Genomic DNA, 21,609 nt, shown 5'->3' with positions numbered 1-21,609 from the left:
GGGAATGGCTTCTCTTCATTGTGAGCTGTAATTGTTGTTTATCATGCCTAGAAAACTTGATATGATATTCTGAAAATACCTCTAAAACTATACTTGGGAGTAAAAAGATTCTGCTGAATAATTGCATTTGATTACAAATGCAGTCAAATCTAGTCTTCATATCTTTCCTCTATTCACTTAGTGGGTTTTGTTGGAAGGAGGAGGAGAGGTTTAGAACTGGTCATGATTTCCCTCTATAAAGTCATACCATAATTCTTTCCTCTTTTAATACGTTCAGTTCCTATTTTCAAGACTGCTTTGACAGTATTGATAGACTCTGGGATATTTTCACTTCCCGTAGTAATTCTGGGAATAGCAGCTTTTTCCCCTTCTCTCTTCAGGCCTTTTCTTTAGCTATAAAATGCTAAATCTGTTCCTGACTTTGTATAAACTAAACCAAACTTAACTTTAAACATTGCTTTTAAAATTAGTTCAGTTTAAAAATGTTTGTTTTTTTTTTTTTTTTTTATTTGGGTGATAAAACTTGGCTGAATCACAGACTTTAACCAATACTGGCATCTGATATTTTTTGCTATGCTTACTTGCAATCCCAGATACTGCTTTATCTATAAAACATCATATATTGAAGCACCATTACACTGGTAAAGCACAAGTGTGCAATGATTCACACTAGGTGCTAGATAGAAGTTTACTATTGCATTGAGACTATTTCTTATAAGAGTTTTTCTCCTTCTCTGAATCTTCTTTTTTTCTTTCTATGTATTTACTGAGGTTTATAGCATCTGAATAACAGATCAAGCAGATCCTTAGTGCTTGGTACATGTAATTTAGAAAGGTATTTATTCGTATCTGTTCAAAGGGAATATGTTCAATGCAAGTGTTAGTGTTGGGCATTTGTGGGGGTTTTCAGTAGTACCTATAGTTATTTAAATTGTAGGTACAGTGTTGTAGGTATGTAATTCTTCGGCCATTAGTACCTCAGCTAGCTCAAGCAGATGACCAAGTTTGCTAAATCTGTGTCAGACATTATTATCTTTTGTTGTACAGGTTGATTTGGGGTCTGGTGAAGCAGATTAGTACTGCAGCATTTTATGAGATGCCAAATAATGTGTTAATATGGAATGAGAGTTACCCATCTATCACTGTTAACCTGTGGAGGAAGAGACTTTTGTCCACAATTACCTGCCTTTCCACCTCCAAAGGCTCTGGGGTTGGATTCTGGGCATTTGCAGTTCTGAAACAAAGAAAGCATTAAACTTTTGCAAATTACAATTTTCATAAATATTCTTGAAATCTGTACTAGTCTCATAAATACTGGTTTTCTTTTAATAAATTTTGAGAAATCTTGTGATAATGGAATCAACAAGATGGGGCAGACCAATTACCTCATATTATCTATATTTTTTTTTATTCAAAATAATAACATAATGTTTTATTTTTACAGATGACTATGGATGAGAAATATGTGAACAGCATTTGGGATCTTCTGAAAAATGCAATCCAAGAGATTCAGCGTAAGAACAATAGTGGTCTCAGTTTTGAGGAGCTGTATAGAAATGCTTATACAATGGTCTTGCATAAACATGGCGAAAAACTCTACACTGGACTAAGAGAAGTTGTCACTGAGCATCTAATTAACAAGGTTTGTCCATTTGTGAATTAAAATAGGAGTGTCTTATATGAAAGAATTCTGAACAGTTATTTAGATGACAGAAAATCTAACCATATTATGTTGCCTCGTGTTGCAGTTGTGTAGCTTCTCTCAAAAATGGTAGCTAACAATAGAGCTAACATCAAACTCAAATGATTTCATGTTCCAGGTACTGTTTATTGTAAATTTCTGATGGAAGGCAGACCATAGGAAGCACTTGAAAAAGTGTAACAGAAAGCATGTTTTTTTTAAGAGTAAGTCTTAAGAGCTGTTAATTCTTTTACAGGTCTGTGTCATTTTTGGTGGCATTTTGTGACTTTCTCAGGCCAAATTTTGTCTTGTTTGCCAGTCAGTTTTTTTCAGCTGTGGAACAAATAAATACCAGTGTAAGAACTTGTTTTCTATAGGCTAATGAGCTAATTCCCAGGTTAATGAGACAGTTGTGCTGGGATTATGCTCTTTAAAGAGGCGGTAGGCACTGTTCTAAAACAGCAACTCAGCAATAGCAAAAATCCTGAGTAGCTCACATTCTGCCATGTCAGCCTTTGCAAAACCATGTAGGTCAGTCAAAATGATGTGCAGAAACTTTCTGAAGATCTGTCATCTTCGGGTCTCGTGTAAAACCTTGGAACCACTTCTTTAGCCTTTGAGAGAAGTTTAGAATTGATTAATAAATATGTAAGTGGAAAAAGTTAGAAGCCACTTTTTAGGACTCGGGATAATTTTTCATGGCAATAAGATTCTAAGTCTATGGGAGGTGCCTGCCTTACTCCTCATGGTAACATCCATAGCAGAGAGGTATGTGTCCACTTTCATCCTGTATTCTGACCATGGATTCAGATGGAGTATCAAGATATTTGTCCTGTTTTTACAAGATCTGAAAAGGAAAGTTAGAGACCATCATGTGTCTTGGATGATTACTTCTGGCTGAATTACAGACAATGGATGCAAGATTTATGGCTAAATAATGCAGGATGCTTGGAGACTTTTTTTGTGTGTTCCAACTGGAGTTACCGCTGTGGCAGAGAAATGTGTTATTTCTTTTGTAAAATCCTAGTTTTCAAAGGTGGGGTCCAGATAAGTATAGTCTAAAACTGCTTTGAATGTGGGGCTATTTTACTGTGTGCACCAGAGGAGACATCTCTTATGAAGTGGTTAAATAATTTGCAGTTCTTTTCTATAATTGTAGCACATCTGTGACTCTCAAACTTCTTGTTTCATTATCTGTGCATTCATAATCTGTACTATTCATATAAAATGTGGCAAATGGCTAAGGCTTTTTTTGCCTTGCTCTTGTATATGTCTGTGCACTTAATAATCGTGACACTAAACTTTTATTATTCCTAGGCTTTAGTTTATCCTGGTTTAATTTGATGGATGTTTTTTTATCTTTGTTCCTAGGTATTCTGTCACTTATTTTAGTTCCTAGCTATTTTGCATATTAAAAATCATGCATGTGCAGAATTAATTATTCTGAAGTGCTGAGTGTGTCAGGCTGACAAAGGAGCAGAAGATTCTGAGTTTGTACTTTCAGTGCAGAGGCTGAGGTCTGCATAGATACCAGTAAAGAGAAGTGCCTTTCTGATACTTAATATTCCTGTATCTGGTCTTTTTTAAAAAATCTTCTCTGATGACCAAGTATTCTGATCTATAATGTGATTAATCAAATTATATCCGTGTGTGTGGATGAAAAAAAGATGACCAAAGCTTTTTCAAATAAAAAGGTTAACTGAGTTTTAGTAGTTAATTGCTATAAAAAGGCTAAATTATTCAGCCTGTAAAATAATCCAAGGAAAAGACTAAAAAAAAATGACTTATGCCAAAAATGTCTGAACAATAAGAAAAACTTCTAGAGGCTAAAAGCTACTGCTTGGCCCTTTTCTTAGACACATTATGTTGAGGCGTATATAGATGGAAGTATGGAAAAAATAGGGTATTGTTTATCAAGAATAGGATTAGTTCTATAATGACATCTTCTGTTTGTGCCATTGGTACTTGTTTTAAGATGGATAAAGAAGTTTTATTTAAGCTCACATTTTGTCATAGAAATTTTAGCAAAATCTTTTATGTTTGCTGTCTTTCCAAGAGGTTTACTGGTGGATGCTAGAATTTAGAAGAGGGGGATTTCGGCAACTGAAATACTGTTCATTAAATTCTTCAACTTTAATAAAAATGTAAATCTTCACAGATGAATAGATTTTAAGAAGAACTATACTCAGTTCAGGGAGCACTGCTGAGGAGCCTACCCCAAATTTGTAATTGCAATAATTGCTGAACCATAACTGTCATTTGCTGCCCACATCTCCAGGTTATCTTTTTAGAGAAAGTTGCATTCTTGTGGTATTCCAGTCATGCTGGTTAATTAAGAATAGATGAAGAGACTAGGTAGAGGCAGTTGTATATGTTGTTGTTTTGTGTATGTTCAGTTGTTTTTACAAGTAGTTTTAAAGCTTGGAAAGCACAAGCCTTCATTTTTGGTGAGGCATGGATAAGAGCTGTATTTATGATTTATGCTAATTTAATTGCCAGGTGAAAGTTGTGCTTATTCAGCATTTTAATTAGCAATCAAACACCAATGAGAAAACTATTTAACTTCTCAACAAGAAAACAGTGCAGTGCACTGTCTTGACAGCTTAATTGTAAATAAAATAATAGGTGCAAATACGATCAATACAAGGAGCATGCAAGCAAGTCATTATCAAGAATGCTTGGTTTTAGACTTGCAGACCCCAGTGATTTGCAGTTGTAAATCACCGTGTTCTGGCTGTGGGATAAAGGCTGTAGTAAGCCAGGTACTCTGCATCACTGAGACAAGTCAGCACTCTTGAGCTACCTTGTTTTTAGTACAGTGTGAGAGCATGCTAAAACTTGTCTTTACCTGTGTATTGACATCATTATTTAAGTATGATACATGTAGAGCTATTTAAAAGTACTGTTGAATTTTGAAAGTACTGAAACCTTTCATCTTAATTCAAGCATTTAATTCCCGTGCATCTGATACTTCACTAATTTCTCTCTTTCTTGCCCGTTGACAATCATGTAGCTTGATGTGGACACTCTTCCTTCACACAAGCCTAGTCTGTTATTACTTCACACAAATGTTAAGTGTTTTTAAAACACACAAAGCTAAGTTAACAGCTCTCTAAACCATTTGATTATAGGCAACATCATTTGCTTTACAGTTTAAAAAAAGGTAAAAAGTTTAGAGGATAATATTTTATTGTTTCTTTTGTGCATAAGTCAGTGGGGCCCAATAAGGTGCATCCCAGAGTCCTGGAGGAATTGGCTGATGTAGTGACATGATACTTGAGAAGTCTTGGCAGCCAGGGGAAGTTCCAGGTGACTGGGAAAGGGGAAACATTGTACCCATTTTTCAGAAGTGTAGAAAGGAGGACCCTGGGAATTACAACCTGTCAGCCTCACCTCTGTGTCTGGGAGGATCATGGAGCAGATTCTCCTAGGAGCTATTCTAAGGTGCATAAATGACAGGGAGGTGATTTGGGACAGCCAGCACAGTTTCACCAAGGGTGGGTCTTGCCTGGCCAGCCCAGTGGCCTTCTATGAAGGAGTGACCACATCAGTGAGCAAGGGAAGAGCTACAGATGTCATTTCTCTGGACATCTGTAAAGGTTTTGACATGGTCCCCCGTGACCTTCTTGTGTCTAAATTGGAAAGAGATTGATTCAATTAGTGGAGTTAAATGGATAAGAAACTGGTTGGGTGGTCACACCAATTGGTTGTGGTCAATGGTCCAGAGTCTCAGTGGCCATCAGTGACAAGTGGTGCCCCTCAGGGCTCTGTCCAGTACCTTTTATTTCAGTGTAACAGTACAGGCAGTGAGAGCACCTTTGGTCGGGAGGCACAGAGCTGCTCAGTGCAGGAGTGGGATGCTGGTGCAGGTATAGGCTGAAAGACGTGTGTCTACTCTGGGACTTAGAAAATTATGTCTGGGTCCTTTGCAGGCTTTAAAATTTGCTGTCTTAGTGTTGCAGAGAAAAGGGAGAGATGACAGTCATCTCCATCAAGGAGTTTGAAATTATTTCCATAACATCAATGAAACAGGGAGGAATGACAGGAGAAGTTGTGTAGGAGGCAAATTACCTCCTGAGCATTAGAATGAGCCTGACTGGCAATATATGAAGTGTTATCTGCCTTTTTATTTTCTTAATGATGTTTTCAGATGATCTTGAGCAAGTCTGCTATTATATGGAGGGCAAAAGGATGTGAGGGAATTGCTCGAAAGTACGTAACTGTTCAGAATCCCCAGTATTCTTCAGTGGTGTTTTTTCCTTTTAGCAGTAGGATAGGATAGCAGCTGCAGGGATGAACAGACATTTCTAGTAGTCAATCCATTAACCTGCTTGGGGCTCCTAAGATTTTAGAATACTATCTTTTAGACTACTCGGATTTTTCTAAAAGCAACTCTGTAATAAAAGTTCAGAGAGCTTGAGGCCTTGGTTCAGAAAGTGCTGTTCTGTACTGCTGCTCCCCTCAGGATGTTCTGGCTGTCCTTACAGTAGTGGAAATTATATAACTGAACTATTTGTGCTGCTGCATCAGGCCAGGCACTGTAAGATAGAAATAGTAGGCTAGAAGTCTTCTTTATGTACACGTAATCAAGAGTTATTTAAAAGTATTGAAAGCTTATGCCAATAAACTATGTTTATGGGGGGAAGGTTTCTGTATTTCCTGAAGACCTGTATCCAGTAGAAAATACAGTTGGTCCTGAAGTTATACACAAAATTTCATCCTTGTAACTATAAGAAGACCTTATATATATTATAAAGTTGCTAATTTATTTTCAAGTACATATGTATATAGACAGTCCTATTTAAGCTGGCTTTTCCTGCAATTTACTTCATAATTGCAAATACTGTTACAGAAATCACTACAAGCTCAGCTAATTTAAAGTAACATTCTGCTGATAAAAATCTTTGAGAGTTAAAATTTTCTAAGGCATTGGCAGAGTATCAGCTGTGTCTCCTCTTTGTTCAAGGAGTGTGAGTATGCACTTTTTTTACTTCAGATCAAAGTGGAGTGACTCTGCACCTTTGATGGCTAAGATGTTTTGTGCATTACAGCATTTTCCCTGTAGTATTGCTGAATTAATGGCCCATATAAGAAATGTATTGAACACTTGTTAACTGTAAAGTTGCTGTAACTGATCATTTGCTTGGCAGTAGTTTGGTTGGCTTTTGTAGCAGCAGAAAGAATGGCTTTCCAAGACTCTGCTGCAGTTTCAAATAAACCTAGAAGAATGTAATTGAGGAGCTTCACAGGGTTGCTCTGTACAGCACCCATTTCTGAATTTCAAGCCCACTTCCAGAAATCCACGTGGCACACCATATGGAGCAGAGGTGCCACTATTGCAGAATGTGCCAGTGTCTGCTGTCGCTGTTACCTGGTGTCAAGGTTCCACCCCCTTCTGTGTGACTTTGCACTGGCTGGCCCAGCAGGATTAGCGTGATGGATGTGGGATGTGAGCACACTGCCTCTGTGTTGTCCAAAGTAAAGGGTATCATAAAATTGATCAGTAATACCCTTGGTGATTTGTGCTTATAATCTAATCATGTTTTGGTAAATTTTATCAATGCGGATGAACTACCAAATAATGTTTATATAGCTTTTCCATACTGACCAAAGAAGTGAAAGCAACCACAGTCATGTTTGTTTTTCTTGTTCTGGGAGATTGTGCATATTCTTCACAAGTATGTCTGCTGAAGTTTTTAGTGTGTATTTATGCTTTGACTAAAAACTACCTGGACTGGGTGACAACAGAGCATTTGGGAGACCAAAGGGTAAATGCTGATCATGATCAGAAAGAATGATGCAGTTAAGCAATGCTTATAACTGCATATTATGTTTTCCAAAAGCAAGGAGGGGAGGCCTTACGTGTTTGAAGATGTAAGAAAGCTTTGAACAACTTATGCTTATCTATATTGCCTAGATGCAGTAACAAGGTGAATATTATTGGGATAAGTTTCCCCTCTTCATCATTCCCCTCTTCCTTCCTCTCTCTTCTCTTTCTCCTCCTTCCTCCCTCTCCTCTTCCTTCTCCCGCACCTTCATTCCTCTCCTTTCCTCCTTCATCCCTTTCCTCCTTGAGACCATTGTGTTGGATGATGTTCCACACTCTGTCTCTTGTTTGCTCGTCTGAGTGTGTGAGTGTGCGCAGTAGTGTGGCAGATGGGATTCTGTTACCCTGGTTTGGCCTAATAGCTTCACAAATTGGAATGACAGAATGAAGCCTGTCAGGTGATTGCATGAGATGTTGGTGCAGCTTGTGGCTGCCTGGCATGTGTGTTTCGTTTTGCTGTTTGAATCTCTGTACTGAAATTTACACTATTCGCCAAGTATCAGTCCAAATCAGTGAATGTGATCATTCTGTTTGGTTACAACAGAGGGCAGAATATATCTTGCGTGTTATGTAAAAAGTCAATTCCCACATTTTATTAACTTGGGAACAATTTTTTTACATTCCCGCAGGTTTCTCTTTGACATTAGTTTCAAGTTTGAGTGCTGCGGTATATGCCTGCTGGAAAAAAATCAAAATATGAAATTGGATGGGCTTTTTTATTAGTAGGGAGAGTAGTGGCAAAGAGGCTTAAAATCTGAACTTGATGAGACAGATTAACTTGCAAATTGCAAATACATTCATAAAAAACAAAGTTTACTTTCCTTTTTCTATGAAGTCTTATTGTTGGTATTAATGTAAGAGTCTGAGCTTTACCAAGCAATTGGTTCCTTTCAGAACTGTTGTTTGCGGTATCTTTGTGCCATCTCAGCTTGTCTCTAAATGTCATCATGGCCAATTTTCACCTGTACTTGTTCCTGTTTATAACATTTACTGCTACTACCCAATGTTCTGAAATTACTTGTGATAGTAAAATTACCAGTAATTGAAACACTGTAACAGAGGAAATGAAAGCTCTGAGGAGTCGTCAAAGACTATTTTTAACATTTGAGACTTCAGGAATTCCTTTGAAATTTAAAACCCATGTTTATTTTGTTTCTCTTGTTTCTAGCATAATTTTTCCTGCTTATTTTTCCACAGAAGGGAAATACCAGGTAGGGATAGTCAGCACCCAGGAAAAGCAAGAACCTGTTTGCACAATTCAGGTCTATAGAGGAGAAGAGAATTCCTGTGCTGAAGTTATGTTTAAGATTTAAATGCTGCAGGAGAAACTGACTTGAGTTTATGTCAATATATCTTTTGTTTTTTCTGCTTCAGGTGCGAGAAGATGTATTAAACTCCTTGAATAACAACTTTCTACAAACATTAAACCAAGCCTGGAATGATCATCAAACAGCAATGGTGATGATTAGAGACATTCTGATGTACATGGTGGGTATTCTGCTATTTCACACATTTCACAGTATAATAAATTGCCCTCTTACCATGCTTACCAGTCTTCTTCCAAAGACTACTCTCTGCTCCTTGTTTTCAATTTTCTGTGTGCATGCAAGACTGCTACAGGTGTTTGACAAATTGTAATTGGATTCATGTTTTAGGTTATCTCATTATCACTTGAAAAATTGATCTAAAATATAGTTGAACTTTACAGTTATTAAAAAATAAGCTAGTCAGACCCATTCTGGCAGATTTTAGATGTTAGTTCAGGTAGTGGTGTTTTCTTACTGTGGAAAGCACTGTAGTGTAAAGCCTCCTGAAACTTCCAGTGTGGTTGTTCTTTAAGCTTTAGGATTCAAAGAGGATAACTTTATTTAGGTACAGTGTGTGTCCTTGAATGTTAAATTGTAGTTGGATCCTTTGCTGTTCAAGAAGAACTTGTGCAGAAGATTAAGCAATGTACCTAAAATGTGATTTTTGGTTGCATGCTTGCCATTTCTCACCTTTAGCAAACAGAAAAGCCTTTTTTTTAAGAGAGAGGGCCTAACATTTTTGTGTCTGGAATGTGGTATGCTTTAGGTAGTTGGTCAGTATTAAAATTCCCATGGTACTGGTGATGTTTTAGGATGCAAGAGATGCTTAACTTCTAGTCTAAGGTTTTGACTTCCAAAGGAAGTGTTGAAACGCTGTGTAATTTTTTTTTCCTCCAAAGTACTTGACAGTGAAAGACAGACAATAATGGACTTCTTTGGTCCAAAAAGCAGATGAACTAGAATTGTACTCTTACTTGGTAAACAACAGGAGTTAAGATCTTGTCTTGTGAACATCTCATGCTGTGACATTGACCATGTTTGTATTAACTGTGAAGTCCTCTTTGGTCAAGAAGCTACTACAAGTTAAAGAATTTGAAGTAACTACACAATCACAAACAATTATTTTTAATGGATTTACTGACCTTCATGTTGGAGGAGTTGTTTTATTTCAGCAGGGAAAAGACCACATATCAAAAAACAGAGTGCTGGATAATATGCCATCAGTGACACTGAATGCTTTGTGTGCCAAAGGGAAGATGCACAGATTGTTTTGAAGATGTACTGTCCTTGCTGTGAGAGATCCTGGACTCCCTAATCGGTTTGTGAAGAGGACGAATACAAATCAATTGCTGTTAGCTTCATCTAGGCATATTCAAGAATATTTAATGATTAGATTAAACTACCAAAGGCTGTGGTGAATTTTCAGAAAATCTAGAAGATGGAATCTGGAGCTTTCTAGGGGAGTAGCTGTTGTGTTTTAGCCGAATATTATATATTATTGCAGCACAGGAGGTGCTGGATGTTCCAAAGTAATGGATAATGCAATATTATCTGCTACTCTTAAAATCAATAAATTTCTAATCTTTCAAACAGTGGCAGAGTAAACTGGCTTATAAGGTTTCCTTGTTTTAGTGGCTTGACAAGTATATTAAAGGCCAGAACCTTTTCTCTTTGAGGAAGGGTTGCCTGCTTCAGTTACCACTCCTGGGGGAGCAGGAGAGCTGTTTCCTGAGTAATTTTTGCAGTCAGAAGAGCAATGACTTTGTTTTGAAGCCTGAGAGTGCTGTTCAAACATCCAGCCAGCCTTCTCTTTTCCACCAAGGTTCCAGGAGGAGGAAATCCTCAGCATTCCTTCAAGTGTAAATTGAACTTCATCGCTGTCTTTTAGATTGAGAACAGAATAATAAATCAGTTTGAATCCTCTGGACTAGGTAGCCTTCTATGGGCTGTTTGACAGTTACTAATTATTTCAAGTGGATGTTCAGTTGAGCCCTGTGACTAATTATTTGACTCCCACAGATGTTTTTTTTCCCATATACCACAGAAACAAAAAAAATTCTATTCCACAAGAAAATATATTTATAGTATAGTAGTAAAAATAGTACAAAATTTTCTTTCAAAATGTTTATATAAACTTAAGGGCACTGATGTTTGTTTTTTTAACCTCTGTAATGTAATATGGGGTTTATAGTTTTAATTTTTATTACATAGAACTATCTAGTGTGAAGGTCTAATACAATGGGCAGTCTCCCTTCTTTGACTTGGATGGACATAGCACATATTGTCAATAATGCATGTTTTGATTACAAATTAAAGAATAATCATGATTTACAACAGGACTGCTTTGAAAGATTTGGAGTTTCACCTTTGTCACTGGGATATCCTCTTGAGTCAGACATAATTTTCTTCATTCACAAAAGACTAAGAGTAAAAAACTTCCCAGTCTTGAAAATGTGCTCATTCAAAAAGTTTGGGAAAGCTGCCAGTACCACAGAATTATAAAGCACCTGTGAAAGATCAGACCTGACTGCTTTTCAAAGAAATAATTTTCAAGAATTTTATAAAATTATGATTTGTCCTTATTTTCTGATGTTGAGTGTGACTGACATGTAGGTTTATAATGATATGCTTATGTCAGAAATAATTTATACACTTTTATTTTAGCAAATCTAACTGACATTATATTATTTTATCTAAATAAAGCACCAAACACTGTACAACCTGAGTCACCAGGCATTGTAAATTAATATGCTTGTGTTCTAGCAGGAGGAGTATCTGCAATTATCTTATGTTTGTAAGTAAAGCATGACCCAATCCTTCTCTTGTTTTGTAGGCCATCTCGATTACACATCAGTTTCAGGAAATGTACCTATTGCCCAACAGGCCACACTGTGACATCAGTGAAAGTAAAATATTTAATTCCCTCTTGAATTCTGGTCTTGCTCTCTTGAATTCCTGCTTCAGCCTAGTGATTTTACATCTTAAATTAAATTGTATCTGTTTTAATGCCATATTTGTTTTCCAACTTTGTTTCAGCCATTGGCTGCCATATGATTTAAGTCAAAACAAACACCTTAATTTCTTTCCTCTGTTTAATTTTTCCATTTTTAAAATAAAAATCAATAGAAATAAATCTTTTTTAGGGAGGCATGTGTTTTGTACAGTGGCTTGTGCATTATGATGCTTAATGAATAGAACACTTGCTGTTTGAGGTTATGGCAGGATTTCATTGTTCATGCAGAACATCCTCCACAAGACTCTCAAGTCAGCCTTATAGTTATGTTTTTAAAAATGTGTATTACCTTGTCTTTTGTAATTGCTCTCTGGTAAAAGTCTGATGCTTTCATTTTTGTTGCAGGTGTAGTATGTGGTTTTTGCAACCTTTTGCACTTACTGTGCAAGGTTTGTCTTGATTATTTTGAGACATTCCAGGTTCCCTGACTGAATTTCAAGTTTATGTAGTTCCACTGGATTTTGTTTGATATTGCATGAGCTCTCTTCCTTTTTACATGTTGAGGGTGCAGCAATTGGTGCCAGAGTAGATGTAATACACTGTAAATTATTGCACTGTCTGTGAAAAGCAGTGAGGCACTGAAGCAGTCATGTGCCAAGCAGCATCTTTGAGTCAAGTCATGTACTAAGATTGAAGTAGTGAAGTCCATTTGGGCATATCTGAAATTCAGCCTCACAGTGGCAGTGCAGGTAAACATACCTGCAGTGGGCTTTATTTAGCTGCTCTGTGGAATGGGAGCAATGGAGGTGGAGTTGTTTGGGCTCTTCAAGCAGTGTGAATGTGTGTATTCTTAGAATGTCAAATGGAAACTGGGTTAAACTGGATTCTGTGTTGTCTCTATTACTTGTGCTTGCTAAATTTAAAGCAATTTCAGGTATGCAAGTGCAGCAGTCACACCCCTGGCTGCATTACAGGCCTATGGGTAGTGCCAGTTACACACTGTCAGAAGTGAACAATTGCTATTGCAAATGCAGCTGTGGATTTCTCAGAGGACAGAATGCTCTGCACAAAGCTGGTGTCTTTTTTTTAGGCCAGCACTGACAGGTTGGATATGTGAGTTTTGACAAATGGCTCTCATTGTCCATGGCTTACACACAAGGTAATAGGGAGGAATGATGTTTTTATTTCCAGAACTAGTATCAAAGACACTTGCTGTATACACAAGGGTGTATGAAGGCTGCTGCATCATCCAGGTGGTGCATCCGTGCAGAGATGGGTAAAATGTGGCTACTGGTACCTTACAGTAGGTGATTTCAGAATTATTCTGGAGTGTAAGCAGGATTGTAATTCATCAGTAATTGCTGTCTGAAACTCCATCCTTGTCTCCTGAAAGTCACTCCTACCTTTAAGTACCCACTGCATCTCCCCATGGGAAGTGCTTTCTGTTCAGTAGTGTGTAGCCTTGTCAGTCAAACCTGTTCCCAAATGGGGCTCTCTGTGATTTCCTTTTTTTAGACTGGGAGAGCTTCCAGCAAAGGATCTGTTACCAAGGGTGAGCAAATCAGCAGGATCAGAAATGTTAATGTTGCTGCTCTGCTTTGGGTATTGTTTAGAGGTCTGGCTTACTACAGAGGCTGCTGATAAACTGAGAGGAGTTACTCTTTCACAATGGCAGTGTTCAGCACTGCCACAACAGAAGCTATGCAGATGAGTCATGGCCATGGCTTTAATCCTTTTAGATACCCTGCTGCCTGTGCTTCAGAGGCCTGAATATCTTCTGGAAATAATAATTATGTTCTTTGCTCTTCAAGTTATAGTATTAGACACTACATTTTAATTTGTTCTTTCATCTCTTTGACAATGTATTTTAAACTTGTCTTACTTGAGAATCACATTTACTTCTGTTCTTGATGTGTGTAAATAAGGAAGTGAAATAAACAACCGTTTCTAAAAGCAGAAAAGCAAAAATAACCTATTCCAAAGATTTAGCCCAGCACACATCACTGAACTGAACTGACTTCATGGAGCAATTAGTAAATGTGCTTTGAGACAGCTGAGTTTGCTTCAGGAGCCAGAGGAGGCATATCTGACATGTTCCCATCTTGTTTTTTTCATTTAAATTCAGGGCTGCCTGTCTGAAGGCAGAGAGTGGGAAATCACACATTAATTGCTGAACCCAGTGTTTTGCTTTCCTCTGGTCACCACGTGGCAATCTGGCATATAATTAGTATAGGAAAAATTTTGCCGTGTCAATACAGGTGCTAAATGCTGGGCTGTCTGTTTCTTCTTGTTTTTTGAAATTGCAGAATTTATGTAAACTTGCAATTTTGGAATATTTTTTCCATAGTCTGAAGCATAACATTTTTTCTTTTAATGGCTTCATTTTCCAGGTGTTTGAGTAGCTTTACTCTTCAATTCTGTGTGTGATAAAGCACTTAAGGTAGTGATGGAACCACTGGAGAAGCTAATCTTTATACTCAGTTTCATAAATTAACCATCATTCTTTATAGAATTTGATTGTTTTTTATTATTACTGTTTTGTTATAGCTATATACATTCTTACAAAACCTCATCCCAGTCAGATATGTGAGTGGGTACAAAACTCCTAGCTTTTTCTAATGTCATTGTCCTGATGCTAAAAATGGTAGCAAAGCAGTATTTTTAGTAGTTGCCCAAACTATGATATTAGAGGAATGGATTATGCCCTGACAGAAATTAACAAAAATAATGATTGTTCACCTCAGAAAGGGGTTGTAAAAACTCACATTTTTTCTATTCTTTATATGGTTTAAATGGTCTGACCCAGCAGTGACTATTAATCAAATACATGTATTTTCTGTCCACTAGTGACTTTATTAATAAATTCTTTTTTTCAGAGTTAAGTTGGGAGAGAGGAATAGGAAAGGAGAGACAATTTTTGGGGCATCTCTTTGGGTAGCAGTAAGAGACTTGGGGTCTACTTAGCACTCTCTGTCAAATCTGTATGATGGATTCTGGCCTATGCAGTCTTAAAAATGCTGATTTGAGGATCAGCATTTGTTTTTAAATGTAGGTTTATAAAAAATGGGTAGTTGAGGAGCTTGATCCTTCCCACAGACAGAGATTATATATAGAGGTAGAATTTAAACATACATGGAAAAAGTATTTTCTTCTCTCCCTCTTCTTTTTTTTTTGGGGGAGGAGGTGGTGCATGGGTGAGAGATTATAATGAAACATAATAAAGTTTTGAAATATTGCTCAAGTGGAATGAAAGTGAATTCAGGGAGGGTGGAGGGAAGGATATCTACAGAAGTCTTATGTACAATTTTGTAGTACTAATCCATAAAGATTTTGATTGTAACTCTTCTTGCTTTGGTTCTATATTTGCTGCTCTTTATATAATAATGCTATTTCAGGAAATTTCACTGAATATTGAATATCTTTTGCCTAGAAAGAGTGGTAGGAAGATGCATGGAGGGGAGGGGGAAGTTAAATCATTTTTCTTAAAGATCAGAAAGAGATGGAAGGGTTTGAGTAGGTAAGTAGAACCTCTTGCAAATTGTGCTATGCATTTAGTGAGTAGATGGAGACTCCTCTGCACCCAGACTAAAAAGTGGGAAGGCTGTAGATCTGTTCTGCCACGATTTAGTCATAAATGCTGTGCTTATACTCCTAAGCCAGATAGAACTTCCAGTGTAAATGAAGTTTTGGAAAATGGGACTGATTTTGAATATTGAAGAGTATACATAATTTCTTTCTATTAAGAGAAGAGATACTTTCGGTCATACTTCCACTGTAGAGAAGCAATCGATTTCTTGTATTTTTTTGAATAGCATTGATGCACTGAATTCACAGTTTTATTGCCATTCATGCCCTTGTTGTAGGACCGAGTGTATGTGCAACAGAACAACGTGGAGAATGTCTACAACTTGGGCCTGATAATTTTTCGAGATCAAGTTGTACGTTATGGCTGCATCAGGGATCACCTGAGGCAAACTCTGCTGGATATGATTGCAAGAGAGAGGAAAGGAGAAGTTGTAGACAGGTAAGATGTTTGTAAGTGGAGTCTTTTGTTGTAAATAATAGCTGTCAGTTTTTAAAGAGTGACTCAAGAACATACACAAATAATTTGTTATTTGAGATCACATTTGTGACTAAAATTTCCCCATATTCTGGAGTAACATATTTCTTTTTGTAGTGTATTTTAGCATAATGGTAAACAGGGAAGCTTGTTAATATAATTTTCAATATTTTCTTTGCTACTCTGCCTGCATTTGTGTGACTAAGTGCCCAATGTGCAATTCAGGAAAAGAAAAAGACTCCCCAGCTACAGCTGTGTATTGTCCCCTACTGCCAGAAGGTGGAATCTTTTTCTAGATGTAATTCTTTTGTTTTCATTAATTTGCTGATATATTTGAATTTTGGTGGCATTTATTTTGTGTTCAGCTGGGGTGTTGTTTTGTGGTTTTTTTCCCTTTTTCTTTTTTTTTTTTTTGGTTTTTGTGTGGTTGTTTGTTTTTTTTTTTAACAGCCAGCCATCCAAAAACCTCAAACTTTGCATAGCAACTTCCACATGTGCAGTTGTTTCGAAGTTGCAGTTGCTCAGTTCTGACCTATGTATGCAGTTTTCCTTGAAGTACTATTTTGGGTTAATTTCTTATATATATGTATTCTTCATAATTTTATGACCTAGTAGAGCTTGAGCCGTTTGTCCCTGTCATTGCATTTAAAGTAATTAATAAACACCGTCAGCCCTTTAGTTTTGAACAAAACAAACAACCTTATTTGTAGTGTTCTTGAAAATGTCACGTACCAAACAGATTAGAATGGACTTTCTATTGCTACATTTTATTAAAGTTAATATTGTCTTATGAGTTGTTATTCTGCTGTGTACTCTGTCTTACAACCTCGTGGATTTCTCAAGTTGTTAACAACTTACTTTTTGGCAGAGGCGCAATAAGAAATGCTTGCCAGATGTTAATGATTCTAGGTCTTGAGGGAAGGTCAGTCTATGAAGAAGACTTCGAGGCTCCATTTTTAGAGATGTCTGCAGAATTTTTTCAGGTACAGCAATATTCTAATACCATATTTGGAATGCTGTTATAACTCTTAGATCTCTGAACTGTCAGCTTTGGTGGTACTTTACATACTTGTTGTTTTTTGATGAGTATGTTCATCTCCATTAAATGAAATAAGAAAAATAATCTCTAACTTTGCAGGGGAAAATAACAAAGATTTTACAGAATTAGCATAATTTGAATGTAGTTTTGAGTTATGGATGCCAATGACACGTACAATAATCATCATTCTAATCTTGTGCCTCCTTTAGGTTATTTCATGTAACTTAGTCTACATCTGCTTTGCCCCCACAGTCTTTGAAATGCCAGTAGTATGAAAGGTTCAAACTGTTTCAGGCTTGGAAACCTGTCAAACTGCCTTTGAGGAAACTTTGATACCTTCATAGTTTCCACATTTGTGAGGTTTTTTTTGTAATAAAATAAACCAAGTCAAGGAACTAAGCATATCCCAGTGGCTCTCCAGTTGTTGATCAACCACCAAATAATACATTCCAAATATTTTCTGAGGGTTTTTTTTGTGAGATACTTGGAGGAGGAAAGCCAGTTAAGTGCTTGTTGAGTGTAATCATGATCATCTATGTCTGGAAATTGGTAGAAATTTTAAAATCATGTTAAAAAATATCTAGATAAGGTAATTTGTGAGTCTCCTGTTTCTTATGCAGGATCAATTGTCATATGCTCTGATCTCCTAACTTCCTTGAAAAGCAGAAGCATATGTTGCACAGCCATTTAAATGTCACTGTTCTGTTTTTCACTGGTGCTTATATAAAATTAAGATAAACAATTACTTTCATTTATGTTCTATTACTTAGCTTTGCCTGAAAAATAAGACCTCTTTTCTCCAAAGACTGCTGACCAGTATGAATAAAAACAATTTGACATGAAATAATGTGCTCAGCATTGTCACTAATGAGAATAAGGAGAAGTACCATAAGTTGGTATTTGGAAAGAATTTTTGTTTTCTTTGAACCTGTGGCTAAAACTATAGCTGGAAACTTAAGTTGGCTTGGGTTGTTTTACTATGAAAAATATGTTTTTTATTTGCATGTACCCCCTTATGTAACACATTTAGTATAATAGAACCTTTATTTTGTGTTAAGTGTGTATATGAATCTTGGTTGTGTTGGACATGCTTTTTTATTTGAACTTGCTTATAAATGCTGATCTGACATCTATTCTTTTTACCCTTTACAAAAAGTCTAAAGTATTAATTTGTGTTAATCACAGATGGAAAGTCAGAAATTTTTAGCTGAAAACAGTGCTTCTGTATATATAAAGAAAGTAGAAGCTAGAATTAATGAAGAAATAGAGCGGGTGATGCATTGTCTGGATAAATCAACAGAAGAACCCATTGTGAAAGTTGTTGAGAGGGAGCTTATTTCCAAGCATATGAAAACTATCGTGGAAATGGAGAACTCTGGGCTAGTTCATATGCTGAAGAATGGGAAGACAGAAGGTAAGACTGCATCATTTGAGAGACACAAATGCTTGTGATACTGCTTATTGTTTTTGAACATGGGATAAGTCAAGCTTAACATCTGTGTTTCTGTATAATTGTGGAAACATTTAGTAACTGTTTCACAAATATCTGAGAATATTCAGTGACTATTAGATGGCTCTTAACATAGAGCCCATACACTTAACTTGTTTCTGTTTAGCACCAGATAGAGGTAGTTTTTTGGTAAACAAAGTATCTGATAAAAAAAGTATAAATCTCTTGTAGTGATTTTTGCCACGAATTGACAGTGAGCCCTCTTTATTTTTTTATTTCCATTCCTCTAATATGTATTTGTGGAAATGCTTCACACTTCTTTTGGCCCACGGGGAGTTATTTAAAAAGTACTTGTGTAAAAGACTTAAACAGAAGCATTGCAGGACCAATTCTCGGGGAGGGAGCTCTGTTGCAGAAAGGACTTGACTGTTTCTAAAGGGTAAGAAGCAGCTTATTGAAGTGGTTGAAACAGAAGGGCTTGGCTTGATTTGCTTTTCCTAATAGAGGTTAATGTGGGACAGAGTGACTGAATGAAAGTTATTATGGAAATAGAACCTAAGTTTCTAAAGCAGCATAATGAAGAGAGGGATTGTAGTATCTATATTTAGAAATCAGTGCTCACTCTAAAGCCATGAGAATGGCTTAGTCTTGCTGCTTAGATTAATGGCCTTTGTTCATTAAAGCAGCTTCACAATTACTAGGTGATACTCAGAGCACAAAGTGAGCACATTTCCTAGCTGTAAGAAAGAATTACTCTGTTGAAAAAGAATGTGATAATACTATACTTAATTCTTTCTTCTTTAATATCCAGTTTAGATAACCTTCAGGCTGAGGGTGCAAGGATATTGAAGGGTATTGATAAAATACAGGAATTTGTTTAACTTTTATAGGCCTTGGTTTGATTCAATTAACTAGTAGAGTGGAAATGCTGCTTTGTGAAGATGAGATTTTTCATAAAGGTACAAGGATGGATTGTTCTTTTGGAAAGCTGGGTTTAGCCTAAGCTACTTCTCATTATTTTAGGCAGATGAAACGTAGTAGTGTAAAAGTGTATGACTGGCTTCTAAATTTTTACCAGTTTTTGCTTTTAATGCAGAAACAAGGATCTCATTAGTGTTGTCCTATTTGGTTTAACTTGCTTTCAAAAAAAAAAAAAAGTTTGATGCAGCACTTGATTTTGGGAATGATGATCTTGGAAGCTACTTTCTTAAATACCCCTGGAAAGCATAATCTTACTGGAGTCTAATAGGCTCACTATCCTTCAGAATGAGCATCATCTTTTGCTGGCCTGCAGGTCAGCAATGACAGGTTCTTTGCTACAGACAACCTAGAATAATTGAATACAATCTTTGCTTTTCATTTTGATGCTGCTGCAGTCAGCACCTTGTGAGGGCTAAATGAAAGGAGATCAGAAGAATCTGGTGCCTGAGCTGTTACAGAGTGCTTTCTGTGGCTCAAGAGGCTGAACTTCAGCTGTCAGCTTTAGCTCTGAGATGAATGAGTTACAGAAGTGTAACACACAGAGGTGTCCTGCATAATCTCTCTCATGCTTCCTTGCAGACCTTGCTTGCATGTACAAGTTGTTCAGCCGTGTGCCAAATGGTCTGAAGACAATGTGTGAGTGCATGAGCTCATACCTGAGAGAGCAAGGCAAAGCACTGGTTTCTGAAGAGGGAGAAGGAAAGAATCCAGTTGACTACATTCAGGTAGTTAAATATTTTAATACTTTAACTTCCTTTTCTTTCCCACATTCCCCACATTAGCAGTTTACCACATACACAATTTATAAGGTATACCTTCATATTGATTCAAAGGGGTTGTTATTAATAAGCTAAACTTAAAAATGTTATTTAATGTACATTCTCTGAATCTTAAGACATGTTTAGAACTCTTACTGAAATTGGTTGGAAAGTACATACTAAGTTTTTGTGCTTTTAGCAGTTATTTTAATATACAACTTACTCAACCTAATTATCTAACTGCTGGGAACTTCTTGGGTTTCCCTAAATGCTGTGTCTCCAGAGTGAATTGTATGTCTGCTGACAAATAGCTTTATAGTGTCCCCTTTGTTTAATTTTATGTAACATTAGCTATCAGTGTGTATTGAGGCAAAAATCACATGGTAATGTTTCATGGCAAGCTTAGCTGTGACTGAGAGGTGAATGTGTTTATCAGTCATAAACAAATTACTCATTCCGTTCTCTGTCTCCATAAGAAACAGTACAGTTTTGCATGTTAAAAGATGTGAGTGTTCTTTCTTGTTCTCTCCCACTAAGTAATGTGTACCATTAATTTGTCAAGCTCACAAAATATGTTTCAGAACTATTTGTCATCTTTTCTCTTCCATTGTCCTTAGAAGATGGTTTGAAATTGGCATATAAAGCCTTTAGAGTTCATTGAACCTTAAAGCTGTGTTTCTATAGCTGGAAGATGTTTTATATTTATTGTGAAAGTGTGTATTCATTAAACACTACATTTTTTAAAAATGTGTGGTTGAAGTCCTTGTGTCTGTTCTTCGGGAGAAACAGTTAATGTATGTCTGTCAATCTGTGCTGTTTTGTTTGAAGACAATAACTGTGCTAGAACTGGTTACTCTTTGAAGAAGCCATTTGAGTATAAAAACATTTTTGATTGGATTCTTAATTTTCTGGCAATGCTGAAGCAAACTTCTTACCAGGCTTACACAATAATCACGTCTTCAAGGCCTGGTAAAAAGAAGATAGAATGCCCTTGAAAAATTATTAGCTTTAATGATTAAAGACTCTTACATTTGGGGTGGTGTGATTTAGAAAAAAAAAAATGGGGAACAGGGGACATGTGCAAATTATGTGGCAAATAAGGGTCTGGATTACTTTGAAGTAATTTTAGCTCTTGATGGGCCTAAAGAGGTATCATAAAAAATTTAACTGAGAAAGACAGATCTAAAACCTTAATTATAAAGATAGTATCAAGGTTTCCTGTCACAAAGGTGGAAGGCAAAGTGAGGCTGAGGAAGACTTGCCCATGTGCTTTGGCAGAGCTCAGTCCCTCAGTATAGACTCCGGTATCTCATGAAGATGTCCTGGGGCAGGGATTGCCATTGAGTTACTGAAAACCGCCCTGAAAGGTTTATCCACCACTTCCACTGAGGGGGTGGAAGCAGAGAGGAATATCTATGAATTGAGAAACCACCTTGTTCTTTTCATCTCAGCCATGTTCATGTGAATCTGTCAAGGACAATAGCACTAAGGAGACAGACATGGAAGCTTTATTAAACCATCAAGAAAAAAACTCTGTCGCAGCTCAGCACTGC

At 36.8% G+C, this 21,609-nt stretch overlaps 1 protein-coding gene across 1 annotated transcript in view; it reads left to right on the top strand.

Moving 5' to 3' along the window:
- CUL3 (cullin 3) overlaps nucleotides 1-21,609 on the top strand; it is a 55,390-nt gene that overhangs the window by 17,468 nt on the left and 16,313 nt on the right. Inside the window, exons 2-7 of the mRNA XM_030279887.4 lie at nucleotides 1,445-1,642; nucleotides 8,883-8,996; nucleotides 15,632-15,792; nucleotides 16,697-16,811; nucleotides 18,053-18,281; nucleotides 19,878-20,023. Of these exons, the coding sequence (XP_030135747.1) occupies nucleotides 1,445-1,642; nucleotides 8,883-8,996; nucleotides 15,632-15,792; nucleotides 16,697-16,811; nucleotides 18,053-18,281; nucleotides 19,878-20,023 (963 nt within the window). The remainder of the gene's footprint in view (nucleotides 1-1,444; nucleotides 1,643-8,882; nucleotides 8,997-15,631; nucleotides 15,793-16,696; nucleotides 16,812-18,052; nucleotides 18,282-19,877; nucleotides 20,024-21,609) is intronic.

The sequence above is a fragment of the Taeniopygia guttata genome, chromosome 9 (assembly GCF_048771995.1).
Source record: "Taeniopygia guttata chromosome 9, bTaeGut7.mat, whole genome shotgun sequence".
NCBI classification, from domain to species: domain Eukaryota; kingdom Metazoa; phylum Chordata; class Aves; order Passeriformes; family Estrildidae; genus Taeniopygia; species Taeniopygia guttata.
Note: the sequence above shows the minus strand (reverse complement) of the source record. Positions and strands in the feature narration are given on the sequence as shown.